At 31.5% G+C, this 18,587-nt stretch overlaps 2 protein-coding genes across 7 annotated transcripts; both read left to right on the top strand.

Annotated features, from left to right (window-relative positions):
- Positions 1–5,685: 5,685 nt before the first annotated feature.
- LOC120073335 (Transducin/WD40 repeat-like superfamily protein) lies at positions 5,686–12,778 on the top strand. Of its 6 annotated transcripts, none has more exons than XM_039026117.2 (9): positions 5,686–5,835; positions 8,644–9,049; positions 9,404–10,414; positions 10,492–10,582; positions 10,670–10,827; positions 10,939–10,990; positions 11,088–11,167; positions 11,251–11,344; positions 11,869–12,778. In XM_039026117.2, exons 3-9 carry the CDS (start codon positions 9,455–9,457, stop codon positions 12,435–12,437), a joined length of 2,004 nt encoding a protein of 667 aa, XP_038882045.1. In that variant the 5' UTR covers positions 5,686–5,835; positions 8,644–9,049; positions 9,404–9,454; the 3' UTR covers positions 12,438–12,778. The 6 variants fall into 6 exon arrangements, with proteins under 6 accessions (XP_038882045.1, XP_038882044.1, XP_038882043.1 ...); XM_039026116.2 differs by lacking the exon at positions 5,686–5,835 and adding an exon at positions 6,819–8,550; XM_039026115.2 differs by lacking the exon at positions 5,686–5,835 and adding an exon at positions 6,832–7,378.
- A 1,086-nt stretch (positions 12,779–13,864) lies between these two features.
- On the top strand, positions 13,865–17,548 carry LOC120072549 (Amino acid kinase family protein). Its single transcript, XM_039024938.2, has 7 exons — positions 13,865–14,397; positions 15,505–15,655; positions 15,754–15,807; positions 16,018–16,109; positions 16,469–16,695; positions 16,908–17,084; positions 17,233–17,548. The coding sequence occupies exons 1-7, from the start codon at positions 14,183–14,185 to the stop codon at positions 17,340–17,342; spliced, it is 1,026 nt and encodes a 341-aa protein (XP_038880866.1). The 5' UTR covers positions 13,865–14,182; the 3' UTR covers positions 17,343–17,548.
- Positions 17,549–18,587: the final 1,039 nt, after the last annotated feature.

Below are 18,587 nucleotides of genomic sequence, written 5' to 3'. Positions count from 1 at the left end.
TCTCTAAATAATTTCTCTTATTTTTCTATTTTTGAAAATCTCATTTTTCAATCACTACCTAATTTTATTTTCATAGAAAAAAAAAACTGCATTATATCTTATTTGTTTGTTTTTTTTTTCTTTTTTCTTTTTGTTCTTTTTGCTCTCTCTCTCTCTCTCTTTTATATGTTTAAGGCGTATTATTATATACTGTCAAACCTCTCATTTTCGTCCCTTATATGTATATTTTCCGTTGTAATTAGTAAAACATAAATGCAAGAAGACAATAATAATAATAATAATAATAATAATAATAATAATAAAGTCCTTTACGCTTAGTTTTGAAATTAAAATAAATATTTGAAAATATTAAAATTAGGGTAAAGTGAGAATTGATTGACATTATAGTTGAAGAGAAAAAAACAAAAATATATTAAAATTATAGCATTTTTAATATTTAAAAAGAAAACATCACTTCCATCACTTCATAAAAATCAAGTGGGCCTTGATTTTGAAACTTGAAAAATATATTATTATGCAATATGACATCCTAACCATGGCCTTAATTAAAACTGATTACATGGTCAAATCCAATGGAACCACATTTTACTTTTTCTTTTTCTGTTTTCTTTTCTTTCAAAAAAAAAAAAAAACTCAATAAAAATCATTTAAGGATAGTTATGTATTAAAAAAAATTAATAGTAACTATGATATCATTTTGATTAGATGGATATTGATTTAATTATTTGTTTTATTCATATCACGACAATTTATTATATATATAAAAAAAAGGACAATTGCTTTTCAATGAAAAAACATGAATCACCCCACTAAACCAACCAAGAATAACATCCACTCTAGAGTGGAAGATAAAACATAAGAAGAGAAATATTCCTCGATCCAAAGAAATTCTGAAGAAAATGTCAAATTTTCTAAATATATTATAATGGAAATTAATTTCAATACAAAATAACATTCGAAACTATATAGTCTATTAAATATCATTATTTTTTCAATGGGATCGAGGTGGAAGATCGAATCTTCGACCTTTAAGGAGAATGATCATATTAATTATTATTTAGTTGAACTCACTTTTGACTCGTTAAATAATATTATTGTTTTCCTCCCAAAAAGTAAATAAATAGATAAAATAACATTTTGAACTCAATAAAATAAAATAACATTCTTTGTTTCTCAGTTTATGTAATTTATTTTAATTTTGGAACATAAATGTTACTAGATTTGTAGTGATGCTTGCTAGAATTTTCTTAATATTTTTTTAAAAATCATTTCCAAACAAAACCTTTTTGTTTCTGTGATTATCTTTTCTTTTTTTTTTTTCCCTTCTAAGTTATATCTAGAGTTTGCTTGCATTATTATCTTGACATAAAATTTTAAATAAGTGATCATTTCAAGTGTATCTATTTGATTTTCTTTTTCATCTCAAAAAAAAAAAAAAAAAAAAAACATAAACAGATGGGAAGCTGAAAAAAGGGAAAATAAAGAAAGTTATGAAATTGGGTATTTAATTAATAATATCAATGATTCTCCAAGATCATTGCTCTTCAAAAAAAAAAAAAAAAAAAAAAAAAACCTAAATTATTGAAAAATTTCAGGTGGGTATGATATTGTCAGATGTTTTTTTTTAAGAGAATATCATCAATTAGGTAGACTAAATATATATGATCACATGTTCTCTCTCATTTTGGTATAATGTTTTAGCTGTTAATCTCTCAAAAATGTTGATTAATGAACCATACAAATCTTTGTAATCTTCAAAATATTAATTAATTAAAACCAAGAAAAAGGAAAAAAAAAAAAAAAGACAATATCAAACTTATGGATGAGTGATATCCAACAACAAAAATTGCCAGTGAAGCATCTAAAAGGCAACCAAATATAAAATTTTAAAAATCATTGGTTGAAAAATGGACACCAAAGACTTTTTCAATATGGTTTAATAAGGAAAATAAAAAAAATGTAAAATTGAATGTTGGGATTTGTGTGGGATTTGGGAGAAAGTGCAAAATCCCCAAGTCAAAGGGTTGAGAGCAAAGTCCAAGTAGAAGTCGAAAAGATACAAACAGTAAGGCATGTGAAAGTGGGGAACTTTGGTTTTTTTTAACATTAATTATTAACAACCAAACATGTCATTATAATTAAGAAAGAAGGTCATGCCCAAGTGTTTCCATTCATTAATATTATTCATAATCAATATTGTGCTAAACATGTAGTTATTTTATCCAACTTTATCTTAATTTCGTTATCGATTAGGTGTTGTTATTTTGTTGTCACATTCTTTTTCTCTTTCATTTTATATGGTTCAAAATAATTATTGATACGATATGTATATTTAAAATCTATTACCTTATAAAACAACAAGAGTATAATTCCGTACAGTAATTAGTAATTAGTTGACATGTATCATTTTCACTTGAGATCGGAAGTTCAAATTTCCATACTTCATATTTGTTGTACTAAAAAAACTACAACCTTTATAGTTTAACAATATATGGAAATTGAAGTTGAAGGAATTTGAACTTCTAATTATTTTAGTTGATAATATACATGTGACCGATTGAATATCATTCAAGTTGACAATTACTATATAGAATTTTATTACTGTCAAACGATGAAAAGTTGAGATTTTTTTAGTCTAGGGTTAAAAGGCTTGCATATATTATGTTTGAGCATATGGTTTAGATATGTATGGACATTTTTTTTTTTGATATAAAAAACAAAATAATATTTTTTTTTTCATTAGAAAAGTTGTTTTGGCAATTTCCAATGCTATTATTTTATTTTTATATCTTTGAACAGATTGGAGTAAAAAAAAAAAATGGAAAAGAGAAAAGAGAAAATAAAAAATAAAAACTTGAACATCAAGGTGGCTGTCCAAATCTTCATGTCTTTTTATTTATTGGTGGAAATGAAAAGTGGGAGAAATAAGTCAGGTCCCATAAAATGTCACGATAATAACAGTGAGTCGATGGAAATATTTTAATTTTTATCTCCAAGTTTAGTTGTGTTAATTTAAATATTAAATTAATAATTATGTTAATTTAAATTTTAAATTTTTATAAACATATCAATTTTAATTTTAATTTGTCTTAAGTGTATTCAAATAATACATAATAGAATATTTAAATTGATATATTAATGGTTTGAAGTTTAAATTGATATAATTTATAATTTAGAGTTAAGTTGATACAACCAATAAAGTTGATGGAAATAAAATGATATCGACTTTTTTTTTCTTTAACCATAAAGAAAATCAATTGAATTTGAGATTTAAATTATACTCTAGTTATTAAAATTTTTATATATTTTTTTATTTTAATTCTTATATAGTTATACTATTGTTGAAAAAAATGCTAAGAATAAATTATCTTAATTTTGTTTTATGTTTTTTTAGATTCGTTGTTTGAAATTTTGTAGTTTATAAAAACAACATTTTAATGTTACTACTATATCCTAAGTTTTCAACTTAAAATTATAAGTGGTAGGATTATGTTAAAAAAAAATAAATTAAAATGATAGTATTTTATGTCATAAACTTAATTCATTATATCACAAAATAAAAAAAGTTTAACGTGGAATCTATTTTTTAAAATCTTCTACTAAATATATATCTTTAAATATGCAACTTTGTATTTATTAAGGATATATTTGGGATTGTGTTTCTAGGAGTAAAAAGTAATTGTGGGAGAATCTTAAACCATCCAAGACGTTTGAAAATTTTGATTATTTATTAATTTATCAAAAATCACATCTCAAATTGCTCTTACATTCAAACTCATGCTCATACTCATCTCGAGGAACTGATGTCTTTAAAATTACAGATTTATCCATCCATGTCTTTATTATTATTATTATTATTATTATTTTCCTCTCTATTTAATATCAACTACAGTTAAATCGATTCCATTTATTTTAACAACTGTTAATAATTTAGATGAGAATAAAGTTATTTTCAATTTAAAGCATATAAATTTTTAAATAATTATCTTATAGTAAAATTGATACAGAATATCAATATACAATAATATTTCTACTTTAGTGATTATAGCTAAATCATAGCAATTCAAATATTAAGTTATCGATCACCATTATATATTTTTTAATGTTTAAAATTGAAATTTATCAAATACAATTTTACTTCATGTGATTAATAATATTCTTGAAACATTATTACTATAAATTATTTTGAAAGCTACGACAATTCCAAACCCGACTATCTCTTATTTTTAGTTTTATGTTTTTAAATAGTCGACAAGCAAAACTTTAAATCATCCTACACGATGATAGGGATATGATCACAAAATGTTTGGTGAGACCCACTCGAGGGTAACAAAAAAAAAAAAAAAATGTTCGATAGGGAAAAGGAAAAATATTTCCATTTACTTTTTAAAAAATTTGAGAGAAAATTTCCCAACCTCATACTTCATCTTATTGTTATTATTATGGAGATTTTTAAAAATAAAAAATAAGAAAAATTATATACACAAATAATAAAATTTATATTTTTCTTATAAAGGTTGATAGAAATCTATTAGTGTATCAGTAATAAAAACGGATAGAAGTCTATAATTAATAGACGCTTATAGAATTTTATCAATATCTATCGGTGTTTTTTTTTTTTTTTTTTTTTACTATGCCTGTAAATAATTTGACTTTTTTTTTTTATTATTATTTTTGATTTTTTTTATTATTAGTTTTTCTCAGAAGTATTATTATTAGTTATTTATGTTATACCTATAAATTAAATTTTATTAGTTTAGATATAAATAATGTTAAATCTTATTCATATTATTTAAACTTATAACTTAATTTAACAAGTTTTAGGCCTCATATGTATTTAGGCTAATCAAATAGATGATTTTATTTAGCCATGCCTTTTTTATATATATTGCTTTTGCACCAACATGATATGTTTTATTATTACATTTTACAATGTTTTACACTGAAACTAGAATTTTTTTTTTTTTTAATTATTTATAAAACCATATTGTAACGATTATTTTGCTCTAAGCTACATATCGATGATTTTTAAATGTCATCAATCTACATGTTATAAATGATTTTAGACCGAAGAATGTAATTGACATCAAACAAAAATAGAAACAACAAGTCCAAGAAAATAACAAGATATGGGCAAAAAATAACGCCTAGAAAAGAGCTTGAACAAATTGTCTAATCAAACACGCTTTGTCCAACAAAAAAATAATATCTTTCTAGAGAAAGGGATCGACTTGGATCCTTGCCCAAGCTAGGGTACTCGTCTTTGACCAAGATTTAGGGTCGAACCTAATAAATTATCGAGTAAAAGAGTCAAGTTTGTTTTTATGATCGGATTTTGACATGAACCATACATGTACTAAGGATCAAAGTTGGACAAGGCCTATAAAGAAAAGGACATTATTGTGGCTCACTAGTATTATGAGAAGGTAAAAAATGAAACAAAGTAATTATAATTATTGACCAAATTAAAAAGAAAAAAACTAACAACAATAATGAGCGTGGGAGTTTTTGGCTTGGAATGAGAGAGGAAATCGAGGGAAGATTGAGAGAAGATATGCAACAAAAAAGGTTCCATCATCCATTTCTCTAATACTCTTTTTCTCTCTCCCTTTTTCTTTTTTCCTCTTTATTTTTTATTTTCCAAATCATTCAACATATAAATATTCCACCTTCCTCCCTAAACTCATCCCAAATTAGATTCCTCTCTCTCTCTCTCTCTCCCTCTTTCTTTCTCTCTCTAAATCCTTCCACAAAGAATACCCTTTTTGGGAATTTTCAGTTTAATTTTCCCCTTTGAGAAGCCAATTCTGCCATTGCTATATATCTTCACAACCAGTTAGTCTCTCTCTCTCTCTCCCCTATGTAATATTTTTTTTTATTTTCTCTCTCTAAAATCTCATATGGGTTTGTTCAATTATGAAGTTAATTCATAGTTCATCTTATAAAGTTTCAATTTTTTTCCATATTTATGTGTTACATTTATGTTTTTTGCTTAATTACTCTGTTTTTTTTAATGTAATGTTGTTTTGTAATGGCAAAAAATAGTATAGTTCAGTATTAAGTAATAATGTCCAAAACATACCAAACTTTTATTTCTCCCACTAAATTTACAAAGCTTTTTTTAAGGGGTCAGAAAGAAAATAAATTATTGAGATGAACAGTGAAATGGAAAATGAGAGAGAGAGAGGAAAATAAAATAAAAAAAATAAAAGTGGGGAAAATCAGAACTTGTGATTGGGGATGCTGTTGCTAAACATATGATTCTAATAATTGAGACAGAATGATGCTGCATAATTTTAAAGCAACATTTTCCCATAAACTTTGTTCTTAAAAATTCATAAAATAATCTCCAACCAACCAATCAAATTGCACAATTATGGGATCCTCTTAGGGATGAGAACCAAATAATAATAAAAATAAATAACCAAGAAAAAGAAAACAACTTTTTTTATCCTTCTATTTATTCCTATTAAAATATGGGGTTTTGTGTTTTGCTAACTTTCTATGGAGAATAATACTTTTAGCCCTTTTCCCCTTATCTTTATCTCTATATAGACCATTCACTTATTAAATTATTAGGATCTTGAAATTTCTAATTTGACAATTTTCACTCTCTTTCATAATAGCCACCACAAATATTAATTTATGCTAAGTTTCATTTAATTAATTAATATTTTTAGTATATAGTTCAATTATGAGGCCCTATTGGGAATTGGGTCATTGCCTTACAAAAAGTTACACAAGGACTAGAAATAGAATAATGGGTTGAATGAAATATTGTCATATAGTTGTTACATTTACATAAAAATCGATTCTTTATCTTTCTTAATTATTCTTGTTTTAATAAAGATTAGAGAATTAATTCTAACACTTGATGGTTGTCTTGTCTGTGTTCTTTGAGGCAAAATTTTGCTTGTTATCGATAATGGGGGTTAATTAATATGGGATTATGGTAAATAATAAACGAAAATGTAATGGGAAATCGAGGATTTAGGGATTTGGGGATTTCTGTTTTGTGTTTTCTTCCTGGTTTGTGAGGCCAAGATGAGCGGTGGGTACGGATCATCGTGAATTTGGAAGCTTCGGAAAAAAGGTCGAGTGTCAAAAACAGAGAGGGGATAGAAAAAGAAAGGAACCCCCAAAATTTCAATCTTATCTTACTGCTCCATAGTGAATATTTTAATCTCTCTCGTATTCGTTTTTTTCTTTTCTTTTCTTTCTTTTTTTTTTTTTGTTGTTGTTCGTTCCCTATTTCTGGTGCTCTTTCTTTATAGAAATGGACGCGGTACACTCAACTTGGATTCTTCCATATCTTGTTTGTATGAATCCAGAACCGTGTCAAGTTCATAGACAAAGATGAGAGAGGGCTGAAAATATGGTGATTCTTTTGTTTTTTGTTTTTTGTTTTTTTTCCTTGTTTACTCTCTTTGTTGATCTGTGTTTTGGTTTGGATCTGTTGTCCCGTGAGTTTCTTCTTATGAATCTGATCCGACCCTTTTGAACTTGCGACATTTTTAGAAAGGAATAGCTAGTTTTTCTTATCATTGTCTGTGAGATTTCTCTGTTTGGTAGAAGAAAGAAAGAAAAATGGATCGGTTTTGAGAGAATCTGGGGCAACTTCAAGCTTTGTATCATGGAAATGGTAAAAGGGAGAAACCCTTTTTCGATTAAGCTTTATATACTATAATGATGCAAGTAAATATATGAATCAATAAGAGAAAACCCAGAATCCAATATTCTTATTATTTCTGTCAACATTAACAAAACTCCCAACAAAAACATACCCAGAAACCAGAAACAAGAAAAAATGAGTCTGTAGCTTGCCTAGCCCATTGCATCTTAAATTATGAACAAAAACATTTTCTGCTACACGAGCCCCAATGAATTTATATCAGAGTTGATAAAAGAATGGCAGCTGAGAGAGACATATAGAAAGGGGAATTGATTGAGGGGCAGTTGTGGAGTTAAAAGGGAAAGGCCAAGTCCCGAGTGTTTGGTTTTAGGTAAATTAGGTTGGGTTTTTATTCTTTAGGAGGATGATTATTAGTTATTAACGTGTGTGTTTTGTGTTTGTTTTCTCGCTATGGCTAAATGGTTTAGGGGATTACTAGATATGGTTTGTGGCTGTAGCAGAAGAAGCTTTCTCAGACTCTCTATGTCTGCTTCTCTTTTCACAATTTCCTCTTTATATTGCTGTAATTTGTGCCATTAAATGCTTCTTTTCGAAGCACTCAAAAAAGGCTATTATATTTATAATGATGCTGAGCTGAACCCAACTGTTTTTTTTTTTTTTTTTTTTTTACTTTTGATAATTTAATTGCTTAAATCTCTCTTTATTCTCTACTGGGTCTTTGGAATTTGGCTTTATTTGAACATTTCTTGTAATTTTCCCATCTGGATTCGGCTGAATTGTGGAAAGTGGCTTAAAAACTTCTCCCTGAGTTAGGTTTTCCATTGAATTACCTCCACTAAATCAGCATCATTTCTGAGAAACCTCACGATCCATATCTTCCTGTACTCAAAAGTTCAAATGGGTTTCTCTGACTTGATGTAATTTAACTTCTTTCATTATCATGAATATCTATATATGTATCCAATACCCATTTTATTGGTTGCGCTTACATAGATTGTTGTGCTTTGCAGATAAGTAGGCGAGCACAGAGTGGCTGCAGAAGCAAAACAACAGCCACAGGCTTCTGTTTATCGGACCGCGCCGCTCTTGTTTGTCGCTCGTGCGTTTACAATTTCAAACACAGATCTCGAGACCCCTTTCCTCTTCGCTACAATAACTGACATCTGTTTTGCTTTTAGCCCAATTCTTCTTTTTTTCCCTTCCCCCGCCATTTTCTCTTTATTTATGTAGAGATTGATCTTCCTCCCTCCATTGGGTTTGAGCTCGATACAAAGAACTTAGATTAGTTTTTTTTGGGTTTGTTTTATACTTTGTTCAAAGACGTGGGGATTGACTCGTGAGAAGTTTCATTAGCCATAATCTTAGCCGGGTCGGTGACACTGTCGAATTTTGCTGTTGCTTTGTGGTGATCTCGAGGTATAGCCTTCGAACCTCGCTTTCTTGGGCTGTGTTTCTTGTATTTGATTATTCCCATCATTTCCTTTTCTTTTGGGTCCATTTTGCTTTCTTTAATCCAAAGTCGTGTGAAGTAATTGCATATAAAAATTTTAGAACATGCAAAAACCAGTGTCTTTGGTACATTCCTGAGGTTGATAGTTGAGTTGGTCCTTTGCGCTTAGAATTATTTGTATATTATATTTCTGCCGACTCATTGCCTGTAGACCATGTTCAGTGTTTAGTATATTATTACTGAGTAAAACTCGGCCCGTGATAATTGGATTACGTGCATATTAAAGAAGTTGCTGAGTTTCCTCCTTTGCTCTCTTGTAGAATTGTTTAGTGTTTGGCCTTTGATGTGGAATACTGCTCCTCGAACAAGACATGCTGAGCTCTGATGGAGATGCAGACGTTTTCTTTGATTCAGAAGATCACTTGCCATTAGAGGAGTCCTTGGTAGCTGAAGAAGCGGATTTCAGCAAGTTGGGATATGAAATATGGATGAGTGAGCCTCAGAGCATTAAGAAGAGAAGGGACCGTTTTCTTCAAGAAGTTGGTTTGGTCGAATTTGCATCTTCTAGTATTTGTGCCCAGGATTCAGAGATTGAATCTAGTAGTTCGTCAGAGAGGATGGAATTGGAGAGACTTACAGAGTCTAGTGGAGCTGTTTCAAGCTCTGACTATACACCTAGCTGTAATGTGGAGGATAATGATTTAGTAGTATGCCACAATGAGATGCAAACTGCTGAATTCAGCAACGAGGCAACCAGTCAACCGTCTTCTGTTTCCAACTCCAGCTTTCGATGGTGCCTCGGTGAAGCTAATGATGAAGCTTGCCAGGATATTGATGTGGGTAAAAAGAAAATATTGACTTGGTGGAGATCATTTAAAAACAAGGCAGGAAGACGAAAGAGTACAGAGTTTTCTGGGGAATCGAAATTGAATCCAGCTAATTCCAAAAGTTGCAGAATGAAGGTGTATCAACACAAAAAGAGGTGTTCAGAATTTAGTGCATTGTATATGAAACAGCAGATTTGTGCACATAAGGGATTGATTTGGACAATGAAGTTTAGTCCAGATGGTAAGTATTTGGCGAGCGGAGGAGAAGATGGAATTGTACGCATTTGGCATGTAACGTATACAAATGCTTCCAGTGAGTTTTTAACAAGTGATGAAAATTATAACACCAAACCAAGAGAAGGGAAGTTTAGTTTCAGCAGCAAATCGTCAAGATTTGCTACTGTTGTCATTCCTGAAAAGGTTTTCCAGATTGATGAGTCGCCAATACAAGAACTCCATGGACATTCAAGTGATGTCTTGGACATAGCTTGGTCTAGTTCCAACGTAAGTTATCTATTACAACTGATTGTTTTTTCAAAACTGTCAAAAGATACAAAGCTAACTAGAATCTCTTGCTGCAGTGTCTTCTGTCGTCCTCAAAGGATAAAACCGTCCGCTTGTGGCAAATCGGCTCTGACCAATGTCTCAACGTTTTCCACCATAAAAACTATGGTAAGTTGTTAATTTCTGCATCCCTTCAATCTTCTACTGGCTCTATTCTCTTTTCTAAATTGTTGTTACTTTCTCTTTTGGGACCAGTGACTTGTATCCAATTCAATCCAATGGATGAAAACTACTTCGCTAGTGGCTCGATTGATGGCAAAATCCGGATTTGGGGTGTGAAGAAGCAGCGTGTTGTTGATTGGGTTGATATCCGAGATCTAATTACCGCTATATCTTATCGACCAAATGGGAAGGTGCGAATCATGAGCTCTCACAAAATGGATTATATGCCTGGACCGTTATTATGGTTGGTAACATATGACATATGCTGTGCTCTGATATGCATTGTTCTTATATGCGAGCAGGGGTTTGCTGTTGGTTCAATTACCGGCACTTGTCGTTTCTACAAAACATCAGGTACAAACCGTGGTGCATCCCTCATAATATTTTAAAGTGTATGCAGGATTTGCCCTTCAACTCCTTTACTGATTTAGATTTTTATGGTGTTTTGTAGGTGATTATCTTCATCTGGATGCACAGATCAATCTTCAAGGTAGAAAAAAAGCCTCGGGCAAAAGGATCACTGGCATTCAGGTTTTACTCATAACGTTGATAGTTCCACTAAGAAAGTATTATGTTAAATAACATTGCCTCAATTTAAAAGCCATTCTTTGCAGTTTTGCCGGGAAAATTCTCAGAGAGTGATGATAACTTCGGAAGACTCTAAAATACGAATATTTGAAGGAACTGAAATCGTCAGCAAATACAAAGGTATGGCTCATCAGAATTCATTTTACTGGATAATCTATCATAATAATCTCTGGCCTTCATCTAGGAGTAAAATTTTCTGATAGGAAGCATAATTATGTTCCAAAATCCATTTTGAAAAAAATGATGTTTAACATTGCAACCATGAGTGGTTAATTGCTCAAATATCTCTTCAATTACCAAATGCGAGTATTCAAATCTGCAAGCTGTCTTAGTTAAAGCATGAAGGGGGAGGGGGGCTGCATTATGCTTATTCATTTGAATTATTCATAAATAGTTGTTGATGGATGGCATTGAAACCCATATTTAAATTAGAAAATTGAGATGTCCATTGAATCTGCACTTGACTTGTAAAGATCTATTGATGGGAAGTTGTGTTTTTCTCTTTTGATAGCTGTAATTTGAGCTAGCCATCATATATTGCTTGCTAGCATTGGAATAAAGGCTAGAAATTTTAGGTGACTTATAGTTCATTGAATCTTTAAGGTCTAGATGCTTACCTTCTGGTTTTCGATTTCGAAATGTAGGTCTATCGAAGTCGGGGAGTCAGATGTCTGCTTCCTTTACGAAAAATGGGAAACATATAGTATCGGTTGGAGAGGACTCTCGTGTATATATGTGGAACTACGATAGCCTTCGCCTTCCATCAATGAAAGAAACAAAATCTCAGCAGTCTTGTGAGCATTTCTTTTCTGATGGTGTGTCTGTTGCTATCCCATGGCCTGGCATTGGAACTGAACCAAAGTGCTTCAGTAACAACAAACCACAGTTTTCGCAGAGAAAGAATTACCAAAGGGCTGCTTCTTGGACAAGAGACGAGCGTTTTTCGTTCGGTAATTGGTTCTCTGCCGAGGTTCTACGCCGAGGTTCTGCAACATGGCCAGAAGAGAGACTACCTCTCTGGGATTTACCAATTGCAGAAGATGAAAATGGCAACCTGCAATACCAAGATTGTCATCAAAAGAAACTAAATCATCATAACAATGTCTATGGCCACGCATCTCAACTCGACACATGGGGACTTGTGATCGTCGTGGCTGGATTAGATGGAACTATAAAGACATTCCACAACTATGGATTGCCCATCAAGCTTTAGGAATTCAATTGAAGCTGTGCTTGATATAGCTCAATTTATCTGAGCTTCCAAAAGCAGAAAAGGCTTCAGAAACTGAGAAAACATGAAATTTCATGTGGTTGATTCTTTATCCTGTTTGTATCTTCCAACCAGAGCTATAGAGGAAATCCCTTTCTATTTGTTTATTTATTCTAAAAAAGTATGTTTCAGAGGTCTGAAAGCTCTAAAGAGGCAGGCCACCATTTTTGCTTGTTTTGTTTTTGTGAATATTACCTGCCAATGTATTTACACTTAGCAGATTTTTTTGTCATTTGGATGTTTTTCTTACACTTCATAGTCAAGTGTTAAATTTTGGAAGAAAATTTGTACATTTGTTCGTAATAAGTAGCTTTAAAATAGATATAAGATTATATATTTAGAAATATTTTCATTTTTTCTTAAAACTATAAGTTTACTTCCAATTTAATCCGTGTAATTTTTACTTACATAATTTCGATAATGCATATTCTCTGTTCAAATTTTGTTTGAGAAACAAAAATACTAATAAATCATGAATCAACAATTGAAAAGAAAGCTCAATTTGGGGGTGCCCTAAGGCCCCAAATAAAGATTCTATTGATGTATATATTCATAGAACTGGGAGAGTCTAATTTGAATTCTATTTAAATTCAACTTCAAACTTCTATAAAATTTGCGATGCATCTACTATGTTTTGTTTCCATGACGAAACATTTTAATAGATAACTTAATGATTAATTTCTTTTTAACTAAACGTTGAACCTTTTTTTTTTAAAAAAAAAAATTGGAATTATTTGATTAGCTAATGAAATCTTTTTGCGACACATTCAAATAATAAAGTCAAATTATGTAGTTCTCACCCAAGATTAATCTAGATATATGCACCCTAACTCAAACAGTCACAAACGTTTAAAATACTTACAATAAACATTTCATTAGTATAGGTCACTTATATAAATCAAAACATAATTCAACTAGTTTGAGTATACTTTATTTAATAGGTCAAATCATCTTCTACCGAATATATATTACTTGATTAAAAACAAAAAAGGTATCATGTTTGCCGTACGTAAAAATATATATGTTAAAAAAATTAGATAAATTATTTACTTTTAAATATACATTTAAAAGATAATTGTCTAAAAGATAATTGGTTGAAATTATATTACAAACCAAATGTATATGTGATTAGTATAATAACTTTTAAGAAGTGACACTTTTAAACATCATGCAAGTTCCATTAATATTTATGTAAATACTTTTGAACACTTTCACTATATATTTACCTTGGGATGTACTCATATTTATATAGACCAATATATAATAAAAAGCATATGGTAGTACTGTAGCCCTAGAAAATTATCGAAGTATAAATGGTATAAATACGATATTAAGTAATTAACAATTAACATCCACTTATCCTCGGCAAGAAAGATTCAAATATATAAATATAAAGGTTTACGTGGACACATAGCGATCCGGGAGTATCTTCAACCTCTCTATACAAAAGCACGAGATATTTCCTTCAAGAAAATGATGTTATCTGTTTCCCTGAGATAATCACTGATTCACTACAAACAAAACTCACACACAAGCTCCAATTCCCCCTCTTGATTCCAACAACAAGGAGCTGACTGTGAGAAAGAACCCTAAACCCACTTTCACTTCGGCATTTGGAAGCCGAGACAGACGGGAAAGGCGCCCTTTTGGGTGGGGGAGACAATCTTTCTTCCTTCTTCGTTTCTTCAATGGCAATTCCCACTTCCCTCGTTCCCACTTTCTCTTTTGATACTATCTCCAGCTCTGCTTCTTATTCTTCCTCCTCGTTTTCTTTGCAATTTCTTAATCCCTTCAAACCCCATTGCCATGGTTTAAAGATGGATAACCCCACCTCAAATGGGTCTCTCGTTGTTAACTCTTCCGCTCGCGAAATGGGTTCCAACTCTGACCCTTTGAACCGGAGGTATGGATAGTGGATATGCCCGTCATCCCTGCCCCTGTATTTGTGTGTTTGTGTGTGTGTGTGTGTTAATCAATTTTTAGTTGATAATTGCTTTGAAATTACGAGTCCGGAGAGATGGAATGAAATACTGAGCTAGTGATTATAATTTGTATATGGGAAATTGTTCAATCTCTAATGTTGGTTTATTGTTGTGTACCTGCATAGATAGTTTTGTTGTCGTAAAGTAGAGTGATTAGCAGAGTTTTAATTTCCCCCCCTGTTGTAAGAGTTTGTATGAGTGAAGGATAAGATGCTTCCCATTGTTTTGGAGATTGAGTTCCTCTTTTGTTGTTGTTTTTCTGTTACTGTTGGAGTTTCCTATGATGGTAAGGAGACGATAACTTCAAGGAAGGAATGACGTTATCTTTGTTCTTCTCTACCGAACAAACTTCTTCGGGTTCGAATGGATATTCGTGCATTTTTTGTCTTCTTTCTTTATAACATTAAACATAATACCGTGTTAAATGAGATTGCCCACCACCAGGAGTGCTGTGCACCCGTACATGAATCTTATTTTTCAACTTCTGGACTTCAGATTGTAAACAACACTTTAAACACAACAATATGTCTGTGAAGCTTCTGGAGTAGAAACTCACTCTTTTTCCTCTATGAACATATGTACGTGGTTTGTACTTTGTGTTGTAAACGAAATGATAAGGATCTCATCAATGGCTTAAAAACAACAAAATGCCGTTTTGCTTTAAGAAGTCAATGATAGTACAAGTTTCAATTTGTCTCCCTTACCATATTGAGTATGCCCTGTCATTGAGTTGGTTTTGTCAGTTAGCATTGAAAGCTGACTCATTACTTTTAAGCTAACGTTGGATTGTTCTCCTAATTGATTTTGGAGAAGGCTTTCCATTTGCTCTTCTTGGGAACGAGAGTGTTTTTTAGATTGTAAAGCTATTCATACTTAGTGATGACCTAGTACTTCTCGTTGTTTTGTTGGCTGTGGCCTTCTCTAAATAGATTCTCTATTTCCAATGATCTATGCTTCGCATGCTCTTGTTTAAAGATAACGTTTCTATTTAAGTTTTTCCTTGATTTTATTATATTCTTTCTCTCTAGCATGAAGCATCAGATATCATCTATTTCTCCTAGTGGGATGACACTAAGTGAAGCTTCCATGTCCATGCCATCGTATAAATGGCGAAGAGTATTGCTTAAAGTAAGCGGTGAAGCACTTGCTGGTGATCGGTTGCAGAATATTGATCCAAAGGTTGGTGTTTGAAGGATGATTTTGTGTTACATGTATGCTGTGTCCTTTTCATAATTTTTGATTCCTTGCTTTACTTTTGAGCTACTTCTTGACTGCAGGTTACTATGGCAATTGCGAGGGAGGTTGCAGCTGTGACCCGTCTGGGCATTGAGGTAGCTCGACCTTTATATGCATACAAGATCCTTTTCTCTATGATTCCGTGCATCTGTTCAATTGAATCTCAATGCTGTAACAGCAATAATCTGTAACTATTTGGAGAGATACAAATCCATTGATTGAATATGTTAAGTAATGGAGTTCTGAAGCTAATTCTTTTTCCTTGTTTGGAATGTGCAATCATTGTGGATGGTGTTTTATTTCAGGTTGCTATAGTAGTTGGTGGGGGTAACATTTTCCGTGGATCCTCGTGGGCCGGATCTAGTGGTTTGGACCGTTCATCTGCTGATTACATTGGGTAATTTCCTTTGTACTATATATTTCTGGAGTCTTTTGGTACCACATTTTGCCATTGCACATACCTGTATGCAAGCAACGTGGAAGTTCACACAAAATGAAGATGGAATAGGAATATATCTCTATTATGTTGAGTAAATGAAAGGATATCATACTTGTTATTCACATGAAAACAAGAACATATTCCACTCATGTTGTCCTCCCTACAAATTCCGCATCTTCTCTATGGTACCGGACTACATTCCTGGAAACAACCACCACTAGATATTTGACTAGTAATTTCTAGTACTAAGATTGTTTCAAGTATGCTGGTGGACATTGTGCATTACTGGTTTTTGAAACTTTAGTTCTATATTTCAGGATGTTGGCAACAGTCATGAATGCTATATTTCTTCAAGCCACAATGGAGAGTATAGGCATTCCTACACGAGTACAGACTGCGTTTCGCATGTCTGAGGTTGCAGAGCCATATATTCGACGTAGGGCTGTGAGGCACTTGGAAAAAGGAAGAGTTGTGATCTTTGCAGCTGGTACAGGCAATCCATTTTTCACTACAGATACTGCAGCAGCCCTACGTTGTGCAGAAAGTGAGTCAAATCACATTAAGAGTCTGATTGGAATGCCTTTCTAAGCGCTTAGAAAAGTGTTTATAAATGATTAAGAAAAAGTATTTTTAAACATCTATGAAGTTATTCCAAACTGACACAAACTTCTTACTTTAACTAATTACTGAAACTGTGTTTAGTGTTTGGCAATGAATCATCTCTGTAACACTGACTTTCAAATTGTCTATATCCAGTTAACGCTGAAGTTCTGTTGAAAGCGACAAACGTTGACGGAGTTTATGATGATGATCCGAGGCAAAACCCAAATGCACGGTTACTTGAGACTCTTACGTACCAGGAGGTGACTTCGAAGGACCTTTCGGTGATGGACATGACAGCCATTACTCTATGCCAGGAAAACAACATTCCCGGTATGTATTGTATATTTCTTCATAGTATATATTAGATCACTGTTCTTTAAAATAATAACTGAACAAACAACAGAAGGCAATAGCATACAAGTTATTGACATGGGCTTAGAATAAACTGAACTAATGATTATTTTGCTTCTTCTTGCAGTTGTTGTCTTCAATCTAACAAAACCAGACAACATCTCGAAAGCCATAAAGGGTGAGAGAGTTGGGACGTTGATTGGAGGAACATGGAACTCAATGGTACCAAGTACATGAAGGTGGTGATTGTATGAGCCGTCCATTATGTAAGAGCTCATTAGTAGGGATTTTACAGGAGATTTAGAGCTATCTCTTTATCTTTTCACATTGATAGCCGTTTTGAACTTATGAAATGATTTATTATGTATATAACCCAGTGAAACTGAAAGCAAACCCCTGTTCTTCATTGAATGTTCAATGGACATCAGATTTTTTTGGAACAATTGCACATTCATTGTCGCAGCATGCGGTATGAATTTTAAATCTTCATTTGTTTATTGAAGGTACTGAAATCTTTCTACTTCTTTCTCCTCTCCCTCCCCCCTTTTTTAAAAAGAATTGGTAAGAAAATCTATCAACTTCTATTGGACAAGGAATTGTGTGGTTACGTGGTAATCAATTTCAATTTCCAAAAACAAAAATAAATATTTTAGACCTCGTTTGATAATTATTTTTTTTATTTTTATTTTTTGAAAATTAAACTTATTTCCTCAAGTTCTCTTCTCACAATAATTTGCATCTTTCTCAAATACAAGAGTTGATTTCTGTGTCAAATTTCAATCTTCAAATTTTGGTCATGGTTTTAAAAATGCTCTTAAAACGTTGGCAATCAAACATAGAAAATAATAAATGGAAATAGTATTTATAGGTATAATTTTCAAAAACTAAAAACTCCACTTTGTTTTTTGTTTTTGAAAATTAAGTCTATTTCATCTCAATTTTTTTAAAAATAATTTGCATATTTCTTAAATACAATAGTTGAATTTTTAACCAAATTCCAAAAGTAAGTGTGTAGAAACTATTTGTTTTTTTTTTTTCAAAATTTGGATTGGTTTTCAAAACTATTGGTAAAAAGTAGATAACAAAACATAGAATTTAGAGGTAGAAAGACTATTTGTAGACTTAATTTTAAAAAACAAAAAACAAAAAATGAAATGGTTACTAAATGAGACTTAAATGATTACCAAATAAGGCTTAAATGATATGGTCAACTTTTAGTTTTCAAATCTATTTATTAGATTTGAAGAATTATAAATATTAAAATTTTAGTAGATAAGATTTGTGGTGTGTGTTTGTGAATTTGACATACTTTACAATTGTAAATCAAGCTTGTGATCCCATTTGATAACCATTTCGTTTTTTACTTTTTTTTCGAAAATTAAGCTATTTTTTTTTTTTCACATTTCTTATAATGATTTGCATCTTTCTTAGGTACAATGGTTGAATTCTTAGCCTGAATTCTTAGCCAAGTTCCAAAAACAA

This window comes from Benincasa hispida, chromosome 3 (assembly GCF_027475165.1).
Source record: "Benincasa hispida cultivar pf3 chromosome 3, pf3_genome.v1.1, whole genome shotgun sequence".
Lineage (NCBI taxonomy): Eukaryota > Viridiplantae > Streptophyta > Magnoliopsida > Cucurbitales > Cucurbitaceae > Benincasa > Benincasa hispida.
Note: the sequence above shows the minus strand (reverse complement) of the source record. Positions and strands in the feature narration are given on the sequence as shown.